Raw genomic sequence first — 16,451 nt, 5'->3', positions numbered from 1 at the left:
TTTTTTCTGGATGTAGCTAGCACTGAACACACTTTGGAAATTTCAGAAAGGTGCCTTGAGATGCCATAAACTTCTCCAGAGTATGTAGTGTGTTTCCCAAGGAAAGACTTGGACCTGTGGGAGCATGCTGTGCGTTCCCAAGAGCACCCAGGAAACACAGAGTTGTTGTAGAGTTCAGACAGGGGTCATTTTTGCTTCCATCCACAACTTGCTCAAGTCATGGGGTGGTGGGGCTATAACTATTGATCATCACTGCTTGTGGGGGCATCTAGCAGCCACATTACCAGAAACTGCCTACTGGACAGTAGGCCCTTCYTTGCTCCATGTTTTTCCCTTCTGTCAGTGTCTGTTGGATTCAGACATGGAGTAATACGAGCTGTAGCTACACTTGTGTCTCCTCACAGGAAGGCAGAGTCCCTCTCATGCCATTTTTAGCTCTGTCTGGCGGTCCTGGGAGCGGAGCCAAGCGCTTCAGCACCCGCCTCCTCCAGCAGCCTGTTGCTCGGACTCAACCCAGCTCCCTTCTCTTCAGCGCAGGTCGTAATCTCAAGGAATGGCTGCGGGAGCAGTTCTGTGACCACCCCATCGAGCACTGTGAGGACACCCGGTTGCACGACGCGGCCTACGTGGGGGATTTACCCACGCTCAAGAGCCTGCTGCAAGAGGAGAGCTTCCAAAGGTGAGGGGCACGTCTCCCACCCGGTGCCAGCACACCTCCTTCCTCAATCAGCACCTTAGCGCTGGCTCTGGAGGCCCTTACAGGACCAAACGAGGAATCAGATGCAAGGTCTGAACTCAGCTCTGAAACTTTTAGCTAAACTTTTTCTTCCTCTGGGCTGGCTGCCCCAAGCCGTCTCAGCCCCTTCTCTCTTTAGCCTGCTCCTTCCTGAAGCCCATCCTGTTGGCAGAAATGCCTTGCTCCACTTTTGCAGGGAATGTATTTGGTGGCAAATTGCTCTGCTTACCCATGGAATTATGCTTTTTAGTCCTCTAGGAGGCAAATCTCAAGCTAGTCCTGTGAGGTTCTTAAATGGGCAGTGTCCACACATAAACGCTCCTCAGATCATGGTGGAAATATAATACTGTGAAAATAGGAGTCTACATATGATGGAAAAAACATATAAAAGGGATTACAATCAAATATAAACCTGAAACACCCTCCGTTACAAAATCTGGCCATAGYTAAGTCTGTGACCATGGGGACAGTTAATTAATTTTCCTGCACCATGGAGAAAACTGCTTAGAATGCAAATGTCTCTCTCAGCCTTAAAAAAGAGTCCTTTCAGCAAGAACAAGAATGAGCCAGCCCCTCCTCCTGTCACCAAGGTGGCTCTGTGGAGCCTCTTCAATCCCTGAAGTTTTTCCTGGTATCGTCTGTCTCATGATGTGTGGGAAGCATATCACAGCYGTGCTGGTTGGGCTGGTTCAGGCTTCGAGTGAGCTGAAAGAGGCATCCTGCCCTGCAGGGAAAAGGCAAAGTTAGGCAGTAGGAGAAGGTCTGGACATGTAGACTTATCACCAGAATGAGCAGAGAAGTGACTTCTTTGAATCTGAGGGCAGATACAAAGTGGAGATTTCTCAGCCTCCTAGAATAAGACTGCACAATTGAGGACTTGGTGTGAGGCTCGTATTAGTCTTCTTCCTAAAGCCTGGTTGAAGAAAAAAAATAGGGCTTTATTCTCCTGGCAAATGGCGTTAAACATGGTATATAAAAGTTGCTTTGTCCACCGTGTGAGAATCGACCACTGCACTGGCAAAGGGGCATGTTTTCCTGTCTACTTTGACCTTAAAGGAATTCCTACCTCTATGCATGTTGTTGCTGAAAAGGTACTTTCAGTGATTTGAAGAAAATTTGTGATTAAGAGCTGGACATTTATGAGACATTTAGGGCTAGCCTGAGATTTAGATGAGCATGAAGATCAGTGCAGGTGATTTCAGAGGGGGATCTGAGCAGCCACAAACCAGAGCCATCTCCTCTATAACCTGAGCAAGGTTCTTTCTTACAGTACTGGTGTCTAGCAAGGATGCTAAAGGCCTGTTTATGTTGTTCAGAGCAGTGTGCCTACCCTCCCAGATCTAGCTCCTTCCTGGGAGGGCTTTAGGGAGGGATTTGCATTMATCTATCCTTATGTGCCAGGCCAAGCAAGCACATTGCCAGTGGTGTGGTATGAATGATCACCTACACCTCCAGGCATCCCTCCATCCTCCTGCTCTTTCTGTTACTCTTCTGCTTTGGCATCATTATGTGCCTGTCAGAGCAGCTTGGAGTAAACCACTGAAACCACTGTTTTAGCCTCCAGCTCTGCCTGGCTGCATGCAGCACCTAGCACAACAGTGCCAAGTTATTTGTAGAATTCTTAGGGGCTTAAAGTGCTTAAAATGCCGGGGAAAAGCCTCAAGGGGGACATTCAACCTTCCCCAGCATCATACTCCAGGGCTGGGGGAAGCAGGGTGGCCCAAGGTGGTGCGAGGCCCTCTCTAACCCAGTGTTTCTCTTGTGACCCGGCAGCCGGATCAACGAGAAGTCGGTGTGGTGCTGCGGCTGGCTGCCCTGCACGCCGCTCCGCATCGCCGCCACCGCCGGCCACGGCCCCTGCGTGGACTTCCTCCTCCAGAAAGGGGCCGAGATTGACCTGGTGGACGTGAAGGGACAGACTGCCCTCTACGTGGCTGTGGTCAACGGGCACCTCGAGTGCGCCAAGATCCTCCTGGAAGCTGGGGCTGACCCCAATGGCAGCCGGCACCACCGCAGCACCCCTGTCTACCACGCGGCACGGGTGGGCCGGGCGGACATCCTTCGGGAGCTCATCAGGTGAGAGTCAGGCTGGGAATGGTAGGGAATACAGGATACAACTCCGCTTCTCTYTGTCTCTCCACCTCCCTCAGGCTCTTTTCCCCCCGGGGCCTGTGGAACTTGCAGCATCCATTTCTTCCTTTACCTTACCCTTCACTCCATGGTGTGTCCAGTGGGACCACAGACCTGATGAAGCTGGCCAAAAATGCCACTGATGTGTGAAACCACCACGCCTCATTTCCTAAGACAAAAATGTTATTTCTGGCCCCACCATCAGAGCCAAGCATTGCAAACCATCCGCTCCTTTTCCTCCATGGCCCTACTCCATCTCAACAGTCTGTTGCTGGCTCTTGCTTTCATCTGGCTCCAGGCCCCTCTGTTCAGTCCCACCTGGCTGAGTTTATGAGCAAGGTGGATCTCTCAGATGGTAAAAAAAAAAAAGAAAGAGAGAAAGAGAGAAAGAGAGAAAGAGAGAAAGAGAGAAAGAGAGAAAGAGAGAAAGAAAGAAAGAAAGAAACAGATCTTTGCTGAGCTTGGCCTCCATGACCATTTTTTGTCTTTGGGAGGAGAGATGCCTGTCGCCAGGACCACTCATTTTTGGCTGCCTGGTACCTGCCCATCACTTTAACAGTATCTGGGCATCTCTTTCATTTCCCTATCCCTTGCCAGAGACCTGAACCACAGCTYGATGGAAGGAGATCTGGCATCTCTGGGTTGCAAAGTAATAGAGATCATTCTGGGGAGCTGAAAGGTAGCTGAGGCTGGTACTGTCTCTGCTGCGCTTGTTTGTATGCAGCACTAAATTTGGGGCATCCAGYCAACTGGCCTTTCTGCACCATGCTGAGCCAGAAAGTAGTTTATCCTTRGGAACACAGAGCCATTCCCTGAAGGACCACTGGTTATGGATGTCTTATCCACCCAGGTGGACCAACAGCTTGCCCAGCAACAAAAACCTGGGTTAATTCTTCAATAGTCTCCAAAAATCGTTTTCCTGGTTCAGAGGGTTGAGGGGCATGCAAATATTGCATGAGCAATCTGATTGCAGAGCACCTGATTCCTTATCCAGCCTCTAGCTGCAGCAGGGTTTAGCAGTGCTGGGGGAATACCAAGACCCTCTGTCCYTAGGGAATTCTGTCTGCAGCACCAGCAGCAGACAGGGCACTAGCAGCACGCTGTGTGAACTCGGATTTTCACCTCTGTGGCATGCTGTGATACTTCCTTTCTTCTAAATTGGAAGTTCTCTGTATAAGGGACTGTAGTGAGCAGGTATTTGGTTTGTTGATGCCAAACAATAAGGAATTACAAGGGGCAAATACAGGTTGTAGAAAGAAATAGTAAAAGAAAAGAAAGTTTATTTGGATTCCCACAGAAACACTTTCCAAGGAATCCCCTCAGTGACTGTAAATGCTAGAAAACAACAGCAGAAAAAGATTTGGGTACAAAAATTCTACAGTACTTGGGGATTTTCTCCATTCCTTTTTGTTTATGGGGAAATTATTTTTTACAGAAATGCAGCTTTAAGGAAAGCTGCAAGGAAAAAGAAAAGGAGAATGTTCCCCCCTCCCTGCTTGCTCCTTCCTCTGGAAGCTGACACAAGGATGTCCCCATCACCATGTACTTGTTGGCACAGGATTTAGGCTCACAAGCTGCATTCCCGAGAATCTCCCGTGATATATCCGCTAACACAGGATGAAATGTAGCAAATGGTATTTCAGCACACGGAGAGCTGATGTATTGATTTATGTGTCTACTCCTTGGGATATCTTGCCAGCAATATTAAAAGCAAGATTTTGGAAAACTTTCAGGATTAAAAATTAACTGGAGGTTGTCCAACATCTTTTTATTAGACAATGTCTCTCCCAAGGCTGCTAAGTTAATACCAAATTGTCAGATTGCCCAAAATTCCTAATATCTTGGAGTATGGACTTCATAGATCTATTCAGAGTTTTGTACTTTAAAACGCAGCCGTATGCTACAAAGCTCACTCAAAAGTTTAGAGAATGTTGATCGAAAAGATTTGGCAGGGAGAATGCAATGAATAGGACCCCKTTTACTGAAATATAAAGACATATTTTGGATTACTTATCTACAGATAGCCCCAGAGTCCTGAAAAGAAAGCCCTGCCTGGTCAGGCTGTCTTCCTTTGCACATTCATTGCCCTGGTACTTTGCTGCAGGTGTCTAAACTTCACCTGGTTCCTTTTTTTTTTTTTTTTTTTTTTTTTTTTTTTTTTTTTTTTTTTTTTTTTTTTTTTTTTTTTTTAATCATATGGTAGCACAATCAGGATTCACAATTGCTGAACCAGCTAACCAAGCAAGAGGTGAAATTGTATCCATTAATAGTAAATACACGTGCAGCCATGGAATGGTGATCCATTTTATAGGCAGACTGGCGGAAATATTTACAGTTACACTGCCAGGGTAGAGATTACTTTCCTAACAGCTTGTTATGTGATCATGCTGCGATGAGCTCGACTGCTGTGTTGTGCTTGCAACATAACTGAGGGTGACCCAGCACGCTAAGGATGAGAGTCCTCCTGCCTCACTGAAAGCACTGCAGAAGAGAGYTGAGAAACCACACTGGTGCTTCAGAGATGTAACTAACTGTATGGAAAAAGGAGAAAATCATGTTTTGCTGTAAAATGGGAATCTCCACAGTAGGAATTTTCCAGTAGGATAATGGGAAGAAAAAAAAAAAAAAGGAAAAAAAAGAGAGGGAAGGATAGAAATGTAGGAGTATGTGGTGCGCTGGTGAAAACTATGTCCGTAGGAGGCAATAGACTTACAGGGCCCTTCAGAACTCTATAGCAACATGGATGATTCCATCCAAAATGTTTGGATAGTCTAATTTTAAGATTTTTTTTTTTTTTTTTTTTATCTGCAGAGAATGTGTGATTTCTATGGAGAACAGCCATCTCATTTAGCCCTCTGCTTCAACGCAGGTGAAGTCAAGCACATTTAGCAAGGCRATCAGAATGATACTAGAAGGTGGTAACGTCCCTTAGGGTGCAGTGCTGGGCTGGCTGGCCGGACCAGGAGGTGCAGGTTGGCCCCATGGGCTGGCGCAGAGACCAGCTCTCACTCTGCAGCATCACTTCTCGCCCTGCTGTTCTCCACCCTATAGGTCACCTGGGAGCCTAACCACGATGTTCCTGGCTTAGGAGATCTCATGTGTATATAGTGTGCTGTTTGCAGCTCTTAGACAAGTTTTCTTGACCCTTGTTCTGTGCATGCTTAATTTAAATGAGCCTATTTCTGTTCTCAGAGTTAAAGCATGTGGTTAAGTATTTGCTGGACCTGGACCAACCCCTACTGGGTTCAGAAAGAGCTATGCATGCCTTGAGGCAGAATTTGTCCCCAGGTGGTTTCCTTATATGTTTTATTAACTGCAAAGAAGAATATTATGATATCTAGGAAGACAGAAAAACCCGGTTTTCTGAACGCATGCTTTGCAGTTTGAGAGAGGGACTGGCGGCTGAAGGTACATTTTATTACTGTGCAGGGAAAGGACGGGACTTYTGATTGATCTGTAACTCTGTAATTAAAAACAACTACTCGTTCGTGGATTGTGTTCTCTCTCTCCTTGCTCCTCTGAAGGCTGCATGTGAAATAGATGCAGCTGCAGTGTCACCATTGCTTGGGTGTTACCCAGCCTTGAGCCAAACATAAGATAGATTCTTATTTCTGCTGTGACTTCTTTCTGCAGCATTTTCATTTTTCAAATTCCATTCTTTTCCAGAAAGAGATACTTGGTCTTTTTGTACCTATTTACTTTGCCGTGTTCTTCTCTTTCTCCAGTATTTTAAAAAACAGGAGCTCCAAARCTAATGAACCCTCTTTTCTTCTCATTGTCTACTTGGTGCCATCTGTGCTTCCCAAAAGCATCCCATTGAGCCTAGATGCTGTGAATGCTACTTCTGTKGTTTGACTGTGCTGATTTCCATTTGAGGAGGGGTCTACCCCACTCACTCATCYAGTCTGTGCCACAACAAGCCAGAGACCACTTTGCTGTGGGCACAGGGGTCCAGACAGTGTGGCACCATGTAGTCAGGATGTGACTCCCCATGGAGTAGCATGAAGCAAGAGCTGGTTGTGAAAGGCTTGCCAGGTTTTCTCTAACATCTCATGGACRTCGTGGACTTCAGTTACTGGAGTATTGGCCAGCAAAGAGTAGTCTCATGCAGTGTCTACTATAATATATAGTTGGTGAACCGAGCTATGAGGAATGGATGGGTAGAGTGGAAGTTCAACACAATTATTTAGTATTTTTCCAATTTCCTGGAATGCCTGTAATTGGTAAATACATCCATGTGGCTGAGCTGAACACTAGGAAAAAGGCTTGTGTTTGACTCTGATGGCATTTCAACCATCCAAGCTCCTTCAGGAACAGGATTTTGTCAYATATCTTTCACTGTTGAACACAGATTTTGAGCACAGATTTCTGTTCCATTTTCTGGCTGTTTGTGCTAGTCAGATCCATTGCCTGTTTTACATTCTTGGCCTTTTGTTATCCTGATGGGGAAGTTATTTCACTGATTCCACTGCATCTCTTCAGCTGAGTCACTTGGAAACATCCTTCATTCCCCAGCAAGCCAGTTAAAGGCCAACACCATGTGCCTTTGGCTCAGGCTTAGCTGTCCCTTGTACCAAGGTCATGCCCAGCACATCTGTCAGGAGGATGAGCAAGGGAAGAAGCCTCCAAACAGCCTCTTGTCTCTCCCATCCAGGTATGGTGCAGATGTGGACGTGAATCACCACTTGGCTTCCCGGCTCCCCAGCCCTTCCTTGCGGCCTCTCACCACGCTCGTGGTCTGCCCACTGTACATCAGTGCTGCCTACCACAACCTCCAGTGCTTTAGGTTGCTGCTCCAGGCAGGAGCCAACCCAGATTTTAACTGCTGTGGGCCCATCAATATCCAAGGCTTTTCCCGGGGCTCCCCAGTGTGCGTGATGGACGCTGTCCTGCGGCATGGCTGTGAAGCAGCATTTGTCCGCCTTTTGATTGACTTTGGAGCTAATTTGAATCTGGTGAAGGTGGAGGCCTTGGGAGGTGAATCCACAGGAAGGGTCAAAGTCAACCCAGAGGCTCTGCAGGTGTTTCAAGAAGCCAGAGGTAAGTAGCTTTGACTTATTACAGTGGCTCTGGTTTTATCTTGGACTGCATTTTTTTGGTAGTTAAGGTTGGCTAACAAYGTGGTAGAGCATACTGGGTTCACGGATTTATTCATATCCGTGTGTTTTGTGCTTGCTGGCTATTTCTTCCTAAATATCACCAAGATGTCTTCTCCATTGTTGGCTTCACTAGTATCTTGAGCAAATGGCTTCCCCCAAATGAAGGCCAAATGAAGAGGCAGCAGCAACTAGGAAGGGTGAATTTTGTTCAACTCCATTTGTTCAGGCCCCTTTATTCATGTGTAAAAAAAAWTTGCAAACAGGATATACCCAATTGAAAAGTATAAAGCAATTCTAGCACACACCAAAGAGAGTTAAGAATTTAGCAAGCTATTCAGTGAGAAGTTTCTGAACTCACCAAGCTCTCCAGCCCTGATAAGACCTCCAGAGAGCTTTTAATGGCCAGGCAAGTGTTGGTCACGAGAAGACCATGGGGCTAACAYCTGTGCTACTCCCTGCTAGTCCCTTGCAAAGGAAGGATACAGTGGAGCTCCACACCTCCAGCACTTATGTGTACGTAGTAGTACGTAGGGTATGAGAGTTCACAGGTGGGTGTAAAATGGTGAGTAAAAGCTCAGTTTTTGAATTCATCATCCTCTGGGAAGTAAATGAGTTATAGAAGATGCAAGCCAAAGCCTTAAGCTCGAACACACCTGTGTTCACCTGCTATTTCTTTCCTTTTTTRGCAAAAGCAACATCAGCTCAATGTGCACCTCTATTCCAGCAGGGGCAACACCTCATAAAACGACCAGGCTCAAACACTGATGGCCAGGGCTTTGCATCAGGGTCAAAAGATGAGTTTCCCTCTGAAACTCCAGACCAAAGACATTTAAAAGGGATTCAAGACTTGGGATGCACTCCCAAAGTATATTCAGCTTTGCACATAGCTGCTTTTCAAACCCTCCTGGACTTCTGCAGAGCAGAGATGGGGATAAACCAGGGCAGGTGGGTTTAATTCATAATTATTAAATTTGAGCTTAGGAAGCCAATGGGATCGCCCTGCTTGATTTCCTTATGTACAGCAATCAGAGTAATGGAGTAATGTCTTGGAGGTCCAATTCCTGAATTGAAAAGGATACTACCGCTGTTCTCCTTGTGTTGGCAGAGCTCTCCATGAATTCAACAGAAGCCTTTGTAGGAAAGTTGGGCTAAGGCCTGAGCTGACTGCCAGTGCTGGGACTTCTCCCCACAGTTGTTGCGTCCCAGAGGATGGCTTAGTACAAAAGGAAAGTCTACATCACTTTAAAATTATCTGATCAGTAGAAAGCCTCTCTCAGACTTCACTGAGGATAATTTGGCAGGGATTCATTGGACCCACTCTGGCAGGGCTCACGTCCATAGTAACAACCCTTTGCAGTCTCCACCTTGACCTGTCAAGTTGCCCATGGGGCATTTGCAGTTGCTGCAGTGGGTTTTTTTGCCAGAGCATGTGGCCTCCTCACAGGGAGCATCTGTGCGAGGTCAGCTCTCCGGCACTGCCTTTCTGTTGCCGTGCAGAGCATCGCCTCAGCTTTTGGAGGAGGTAACGGGCTCCTCCGCTGTCAGCAGAGGCTTTGTGCCGTCCGGAGCTCAGCACAATTTACACGCTGTTATGCCTCTCTCTTTCTCCCTCCATCTCTCAGCATTTCCTCTCTGCTTTCTTCCTTGCAGGCCGCACCCGGAGCCTGTTGTCCCTGTGCCGCATAGCTGTACGAAGAATACTTGGCAAAGGTCGTCTGGATCTCATCCACATCCTTCCGATCCCAGACCCCATTAAACAGTTCCTACTTCATGAACACAGTTAAAGGGCAATCGACTGCTTTCCAGGAGAGTTTTGTTTGGTAAATGGCTGACAAAACCAGGTGCCAATCCTGACCCCACGGTCAAATATTGTACTTGCTCATGGAGTGCACATAATTCCCTGTGGTTTCACCCTTTGAATTTAGGGTGCAGTGATTGTGTGTGTCTATACTTAAGCTACCAGTTATCTAACTGGTAACTTCTTGTTTGCATTTGATTGGGCAATGAGGACAAGACCTGTGTGTGGCTGTTACATGAGCAAATACAAAATGTCCTATAGCTATTAACATGTATCTCTTCATTATGACTCTACCTCTGTTGTTGCTCCATGTTAAACGAATCCTGGGCCTCAGTGGTACTTCTGTGTAGGAAATGCAGGCTATGGGATTTCATTTTCCTCTAGTGTGCTAGGGAGTCTCTCTCCTTCTTGGTAAGAGGTTTGCAATGACACCGTTCTCTTTTTGGCATCAATATCTGGCCTTTCCCTTCCCCATGGATTCTGTGATTACTGCTGTGAAAGTGGGTGTATTTTCTTCTGTCCTCTTCTGGTGTGAAATGCATCAAGTTTCGTGTCCAGTGCTCTGTGTTACTTGGAGACCTGTTTCTGTGTCTCTGCGTGCTCCAAGGTAGCTGCTGTCCTGGCTTTCTCCGTGCTGGGAACCCAYTGTGCAGATGGGAGAGTAGCAGAACATGTAATCCTATCCCATCTACAGAGCTCCAGATGTGCCATGGCATCTTGGCTTTCCCTCCAGCACTATGATGGATGAGGCAAGCGGTGGCCAGTTCTCCCCATGACTTCCTCAGACTGACCGCGTCTCACAACCACTGCCTTAGCACAAGTGGAAAAACACATGGAGAGAAGAAGAAAAGGTAGTTTCACTGGGGAAAACATATAGTTATGGGGCCTCTACAGCGTGTGGTGGTGATGTGATGGACCTTGAGGATCACCACTCAYTACTGTGTGAGTCCTGGGTGATAGGACAAGGACTGTGACACTCAACTGAGGCCATGAAGTGAACCAGGAAGATTTCTGGTGTATCTTTGAGGAAAATGATAGCCAAACTCATCTCTGTTCACTCTGCAGGAACAGCAGTAGYAGAAGGGTTACTAGATTGAACTTTTGTGTTGCTGTGCTGGGTGTTAGTTGATCCAGTATCTATAAAAAATGTATCTGTGTGATTATGAAGAAAAAAGACATCAGAAATTCTCTCTAGATAGCCTACTTTGTTGCAACTGCAAGCAAAGGTGCAGAAATTTCAGAGATGCTTTCAGAGAAAGAGGAAAGACAGGAAGAATTGTATCTCTGTTTTTTTATTTAATTATTATTTTGATTCTGTGGCAAGCCTGGAGCRTGGTGCTGGAATGGCAGCCAATGTCCAGCTAGCCTCTCATGTATTTGGCCTCTGTGCAGTGATATTAAGTTAAGGTGATAAAATTTGCACTGCTAAGAACTGCACTGTTGAGAACAGGCTAAACTGTGGTGGTTACAGTCAGTGTCCAGATACCAATGCAAAAGTTGCTTTCAGAATCCTCCACAGATGGGATATAATGGTAAGGATACATAGTTATGGGCATGCTTTCAGGGTGGCAAGGCAGCAGSATTGCACAGTTTTCCTTTTCAGGCKTGCAGATGGTTTAGGTTTTCACCATGCTGGAGGCCAAGGCAGCCCCTGAGCTTGTTGCCTGAGACTTGTGTGCTTGCTTTATAGAAGTGTTAACATGCCAAAAAGATGCAAACAGGTTGTAAAGCCTCTTGTCACCTTGCTGGCAGTACCATAATGTTTTGCAGGARCACAGGCCAAACAGACGCTCTAGCTCCAGGGTACAGAGGCAGAAAATGAGGGAGATTGTCTTGAGAAGATGCCATGCCAACAGCTTACATGGGCCAACCTTTTTCCCTCTGTTTTTGCACTTGATCAGATAATCTTGCAGACCAATCAAGCATTAGTGCCTTTGGGAGGAAGTGGTAGGACAGACATGGAGGCCATCTGCTTCTCTGGGGAGAGCTGGCTCTGTGGTTCAATCCCCCTGGAATGAGGCATAGTGGAAAGCCAGGATAGGGGGCTTTCCCTCTTACCCATGCATAGACTCAATAGCTGGTACAGGTACAATTTCTGTGTAGGTCCCACTGGTGGGGGAAGTAAAGTGGTTTAATACTTGGACAAAGATACAGATTAACTGCTAACATACAGATAACGCTCAATGCACAGATTAACAAATCTGAAATGTTAATTGCAGGATGATAAATATTAAATCTTGAATAAATTCATGCTATTCATAGACCTTGGTGTCCTGTCCTGTAGGTACCAGTACTTTATCCTCTGACTGCTTTATCAGGTGGAGGAAGAATAGTCTTCCAGTATGATATCTGAGCAATAATATATGCCTATTATATAGCTTCATGCTATATAAGCAGCATTTATTCTTGCCTTAACTCAGATTTCACCAATCCCTTCTAGGTAGCAAATGTATTTTTGCTGGCTTGTTATCCATGAGGTGTGCTCAAGAAGTATGAACAGCACAGGAATATTGTGAAGTCAGGGCTGGAAAACTAAACCATTCTACAGTATGCATCACATATAAGGAAGAATCCCTATTATACGTGTGAATAGTATAGAAAGATATGTTGAATGGCCTTGCTATAAATGTGGATGGAATAGGATGATGAATGACAAGATTTGTAGAAGTGCCTACAGAATCAAGACTGATTTGCACTAAGCAAAACAGGTCCAAAAGCAGTCTTTTTCACATGTGTTTTCTTGTTTTTGTTGCTGTAGGGGATTTCCAGAGCACAAAAAGCTGGTAACTGGTTATACCCTACTATCATTTCCTGCCACTTGAGTGAGTTTTGCAAAAGGCCAAAGAACAGTATTTTGAGGGCTGAAGTGTTTTTTTATTCACTCTCATATCCAGTAAAGTATATTTTGCACTCAAAAGCAGCCTTTGAGTTGCAGCATCTCTTGAGACCTTCCTGTTTCAGTGAAGGAACCAGTCTAAGGACCCACACAGGTCACAAGAGATGACAGTCAGGACACACCTGTTTGAAGAGCTGCTGCTCCGTGGTTTGTTGGCTTTGCTCAGTGGAGTGAATTTGCACAGCAGCAAGACTAAACCCGAGAGCAGACTGGAGGTATCTGTGCTAGACTTGGTCTGTTTGTAGCTGAATAAAGATGTTCTAGTGCAACAGCCTGTCTGTCCATCTGATCATTTACCTCACCATGGGAAGGGAAAATGCTGCACTGCGCTSCAGAGAGCGGGCTGGGGACTTCGGGATGTGCAAAAGCCTGAATCCTGCTGGCCTCAGGGCTTTGGCTTCGAGGCTGTAGCTGACTTCTCAGCCTGTTTTCTAGCCACTGGAGGGGGCCGGAGAACCACGCTGCCTGTGAGTGTTTTATCGCAAGCAAGCAGAGCCTGGCTTCCTGCACCACTGCCAACTTGTGCATCACCAACCCTGTACGGCTTCAGGAGGGACGTGGCAGCAAAATACAAGCCACCGAGGAGGTAATGTAGTGAGGAGGACACGGAGGTTCCCTCCCCAAGGTCTCTTTCCCACAAACATTTCAGCCGTTCTTTCATGGATTCCTACGTCCTTCCAGTAATGCTGGCCTTTGCCAAGGGTGCCATGGCATCRTGTGGCAGCAAGAGGTGGCTGCTGTCACCTACTGCTGGTTGATGCTGCCTGGTGGTCCTGGCTTTCCAGCTGGTTCTTCAAACCAAGCTGAAGAAGGATCTTTAGACCTCTAATTTCAGACCTCCTTTCTTTATAAGAAGCTTATTTTCTTTGATATAGTGAAGGTCCCCTTTCTCCAGAGGCCACCACCCGGATCCTGGTCTGCCCAGCGTATTTACTTTACCCRTAATCTGAATGTGGCTCTTCATCCATTGTATGATCCTCTGGCAGAGGGTGACTAGTGTACCCAACAATGCCCAATCCAGAGAAGTTACCTGCAAGGGAAGGATTACCAACAAGGGGCAGTCCTGAAAAATCACTTATTAATCCATTCATGTGGCAGTTTCTGGAGCTGGAACTGCATTTTCACAGTTTAACGTGTCATGAAAGCAGATCTGAAGATGGTTAATAGGATTCCTCAGAATATTTTGAGTCGTAACTTACCCTTTTCCAGCATCTTATTTGCAAAACTCCCCCAAAACTAATTCTGATTATTGTTTTTGTTCCTCCTAGGAATTAGCAGCCATAGTGCAGACTCTTGCCCGTTATATCCAGACATTTTGCTGTAGGGATTACCTTCCTTAGCTTACATGGTAGGAGAAGACCATTTCAGGGACCAAAGATTCAGTCCTGGTACTCTCTGCTGCTAGGGGCTCCAGTCCCTGCTTTAGGATCCCTGCTGTTTTAGCTTAGTTAAACAGCCTGATCTATCTGATTCCAAGATCAGGAAGGAAGGCAAAAGGCAAAAGAAGAGAGAGTTTCTCCTGCACTGGAAGAAAAATCACCATACAGTTTGAATTATAGCGATTAGAATCCAAGATGAAGAAGCCCTAGTTTGAAATGCTAACATATACCCAACCTCCATATGCTTCYAGCACAGAAACGGCTCACTCCTGCCTCTCAGTGCAAAAACTACCTCTGAGACTAATGCAGTAGCCACTGCTGGAGGGAAAAAGAAGCGGGATGGGGCAATGCATAGAGCCTGTTCCCACTGGATCTCATTCCCAGTGGTAAGTGGGGAACCTGTTGTCCATAACTCTGCTTAGGGGGATGGGTCTCCATTCCACAAATAAAGAACAAGACATTTCCTGTCAACTGGGAGAGATCTCCTGTATATTTAACCCATAAAGGCTGGGACAATAAACATTGAATTGTTTTAATAGCTGCTAGATTGCAGCCATTATTTTGCATGTTATTAGCCTATTCCCTCTTGGTTATGTCCTTTCTGGAGCCCARCCGGTTGAGATTTCTGGCCACCTGTCTTTGAACTTCTTGTGTGACTGGGAAGAAGACATCGTTCGTGAGTCTGCTCTTGGTTTATATAATGGCATTACAGCATTTTCTGTATTACTCATGCTTACCAATCGTACCTTAAGCTCTAACACAGAATTCCCTTTTCTGCAGCAGTAAGGAAGAGAAGAGAAGGTGCTAGCCCTCTTATTTGAAAATCCTGCATGGTGAGAGCTACTTTTCCCCTCCAGTGGRGCAGCATGTTTTGGGAATGTGGCTCTTTTTGCTTATACCACTCTGATGCTTCCAGCTCCTCGTAGAGGAAAAGGTAGTTCCAGCACCTTGAGACTATCATTGCAGTGCAGGGCTCCTTAATCCATCTCAAGGTATGCTTATTTCCCACTTCTTCCAGCACTTTCCTCCTGCAACACACATGTGCATGCCTAATTTGTACCATTCTTCTCTGCACTTTTTTTGCATTTCTTTTTTTGTTTATGCTTCGGAGACAAATGAAATCTGCTTTTGTTTACTGGAAAGTATGCTTTATTTTCCCATCATTGAGCATCTGGTGTTTGTAAAATTCACAACAAACCTTTCCAATAGAAAATCAGGCCAGCTTGAGTTTGCAGTGCCAGGAGTTCACGTGTGCCATGATCTTTGTGCTAAAAAGGTATTGCAGTGTCCAAACCCTAGAAGGCAGCAGCCAAACAGGTTTCACATTGACAAAAAGCTACAGTAAAAAATTCATGGTGTCCTCCAAGGTGTGTTTAGTGAAGGCTGCAAATTACTGCAATGGCCAAGTAAGCCTGTGCTTAAAAGCTCCCTGCTCAAAGGAAACAGTGGCAGGCAGAGTTTCCTGTGGTCCTAGAGGTGCCTGCAAACAGTTGTCCTCCCAAAATAAAAACTAATAGCCTTATGTGCCATGTGAACGCAACTCGCTGTGGTAAGGTGACAAATGACTATCGTTTTGATAGCTGGAGGTTGTGTCTCCAAGGTAGGCACGTTTCAGGACAAGGTTTTTTTAAATGTGTGGGTTGAGGACTGCAGAAACATTCAAGAAATAGCCATTACTGGACATGTGTATAATTCTGCCACTTGGAGGTCAGAGGGAAAAACAAGGCCATGATGGATAAGATACTCTTGGACATCCTTTGTCATTGATAAATGGTTTCAGCCATCCACCAAAAGGTATCAGGGTTAGACCTTTTGTGCATGATTTGTACACAGTCTGCTCCCCATGGCATAGGCTTTCTATAAGCCTCCTAAATAAAAAAGGGTGAGGTGACACTTACAGGTACAGCATTTTCTCTGATGGCACCTTGGCACAATCATCTGAAAGCTGCTAAGGGAATCTGGAAGCTGGTTTCCAGCCATGACTCACTTGGCCAAATCTGCACTTGCCTTCAATTTTAATAATTTGGCGACATCCATTTATTTAATGTTTTGCAAAGCAGGGTCTGCATTTCCTCAGAGAAAACGAGAGCTGAAGGTTGGTAAAATGCCTTTGTAAATTGGAAGTTAAATTAAGAAAACACTTTAAAAGCACGGAGTACTGTTAGCTCCATATACCAGTGTCATTTATGACATTGCGAGTTGTGGTACCATTTGGAGGCATGGAACATTAAGAAGGCACAGGGAGGTGGATTGTTTCTGACATTTCTGAGACTTTTTATTTGCAGTTGGAATGTAATAATAGATTCATAGTTTATTCATTTCCTACAAAGTTTTTACCAACAATTTTTAATTTGGGAAAAAATCAGAATTTCAACATTTTTCAGTATGAAAGCAGTTTCTGATTTTTTCTGTT

General features: G+C 45.6%; 1 protein-coding gene across 1 annotated transcript in view; it reads left to right on the top strand.

The window, feature by feature from the left end:
* Window positions 1–12,760, top strand: part of ASB1 (ankyrin repeat and SOCS box containing 1) — a 13,380-nt gene extending 620 nt beyond the window's left edge. The window contains exons 2-5 of the mRNA XM_026033738.1: window positions 538–679; window positions 2,510–2,812; window positions 7,521–7,906; window positions 9,616–12,760. Coding sequence (XP_025889523.1) covers window positions 538–679; window positions 2,510–2,812; window positions 7,521–7,906; window positions 9,616–9,749 — 965 coding nt within the window. The 3' untranslated portion in view covers window positions 9,750–12,760. The remainder of the gene's footprint in view (window positions 1–537; window positions 680–2,509; window positions 2,813–7,520; window positions 7,907–9,615) is intronic.
* Window positions 12,761–16,451: the final 3,691 nt, after the last annotated feature.

Source organism: Nothoprocta perdicaria, unplaced genomic scaffold (genome assembly GCF_003342845.1).
Source record: "Nothoprocta perdicaria isolate Ctin4 unplaced genomic scaffold, notPer1 scaffold_132, whole genome shotgun sequence".
NCBI classification, from domain to species: domain Eukaryota; kingdom Metazoa; phylum Chordata; class Aves; order Tinamiformes; family Tinamidae; genus Nothoprocta; species Nothoprocta perdicaria.
The sequence above is the reverse complement of the archived record's forward strand: the minus strand, read 5'-3'. Positions and strand labels throughout refer to the sequence as shown.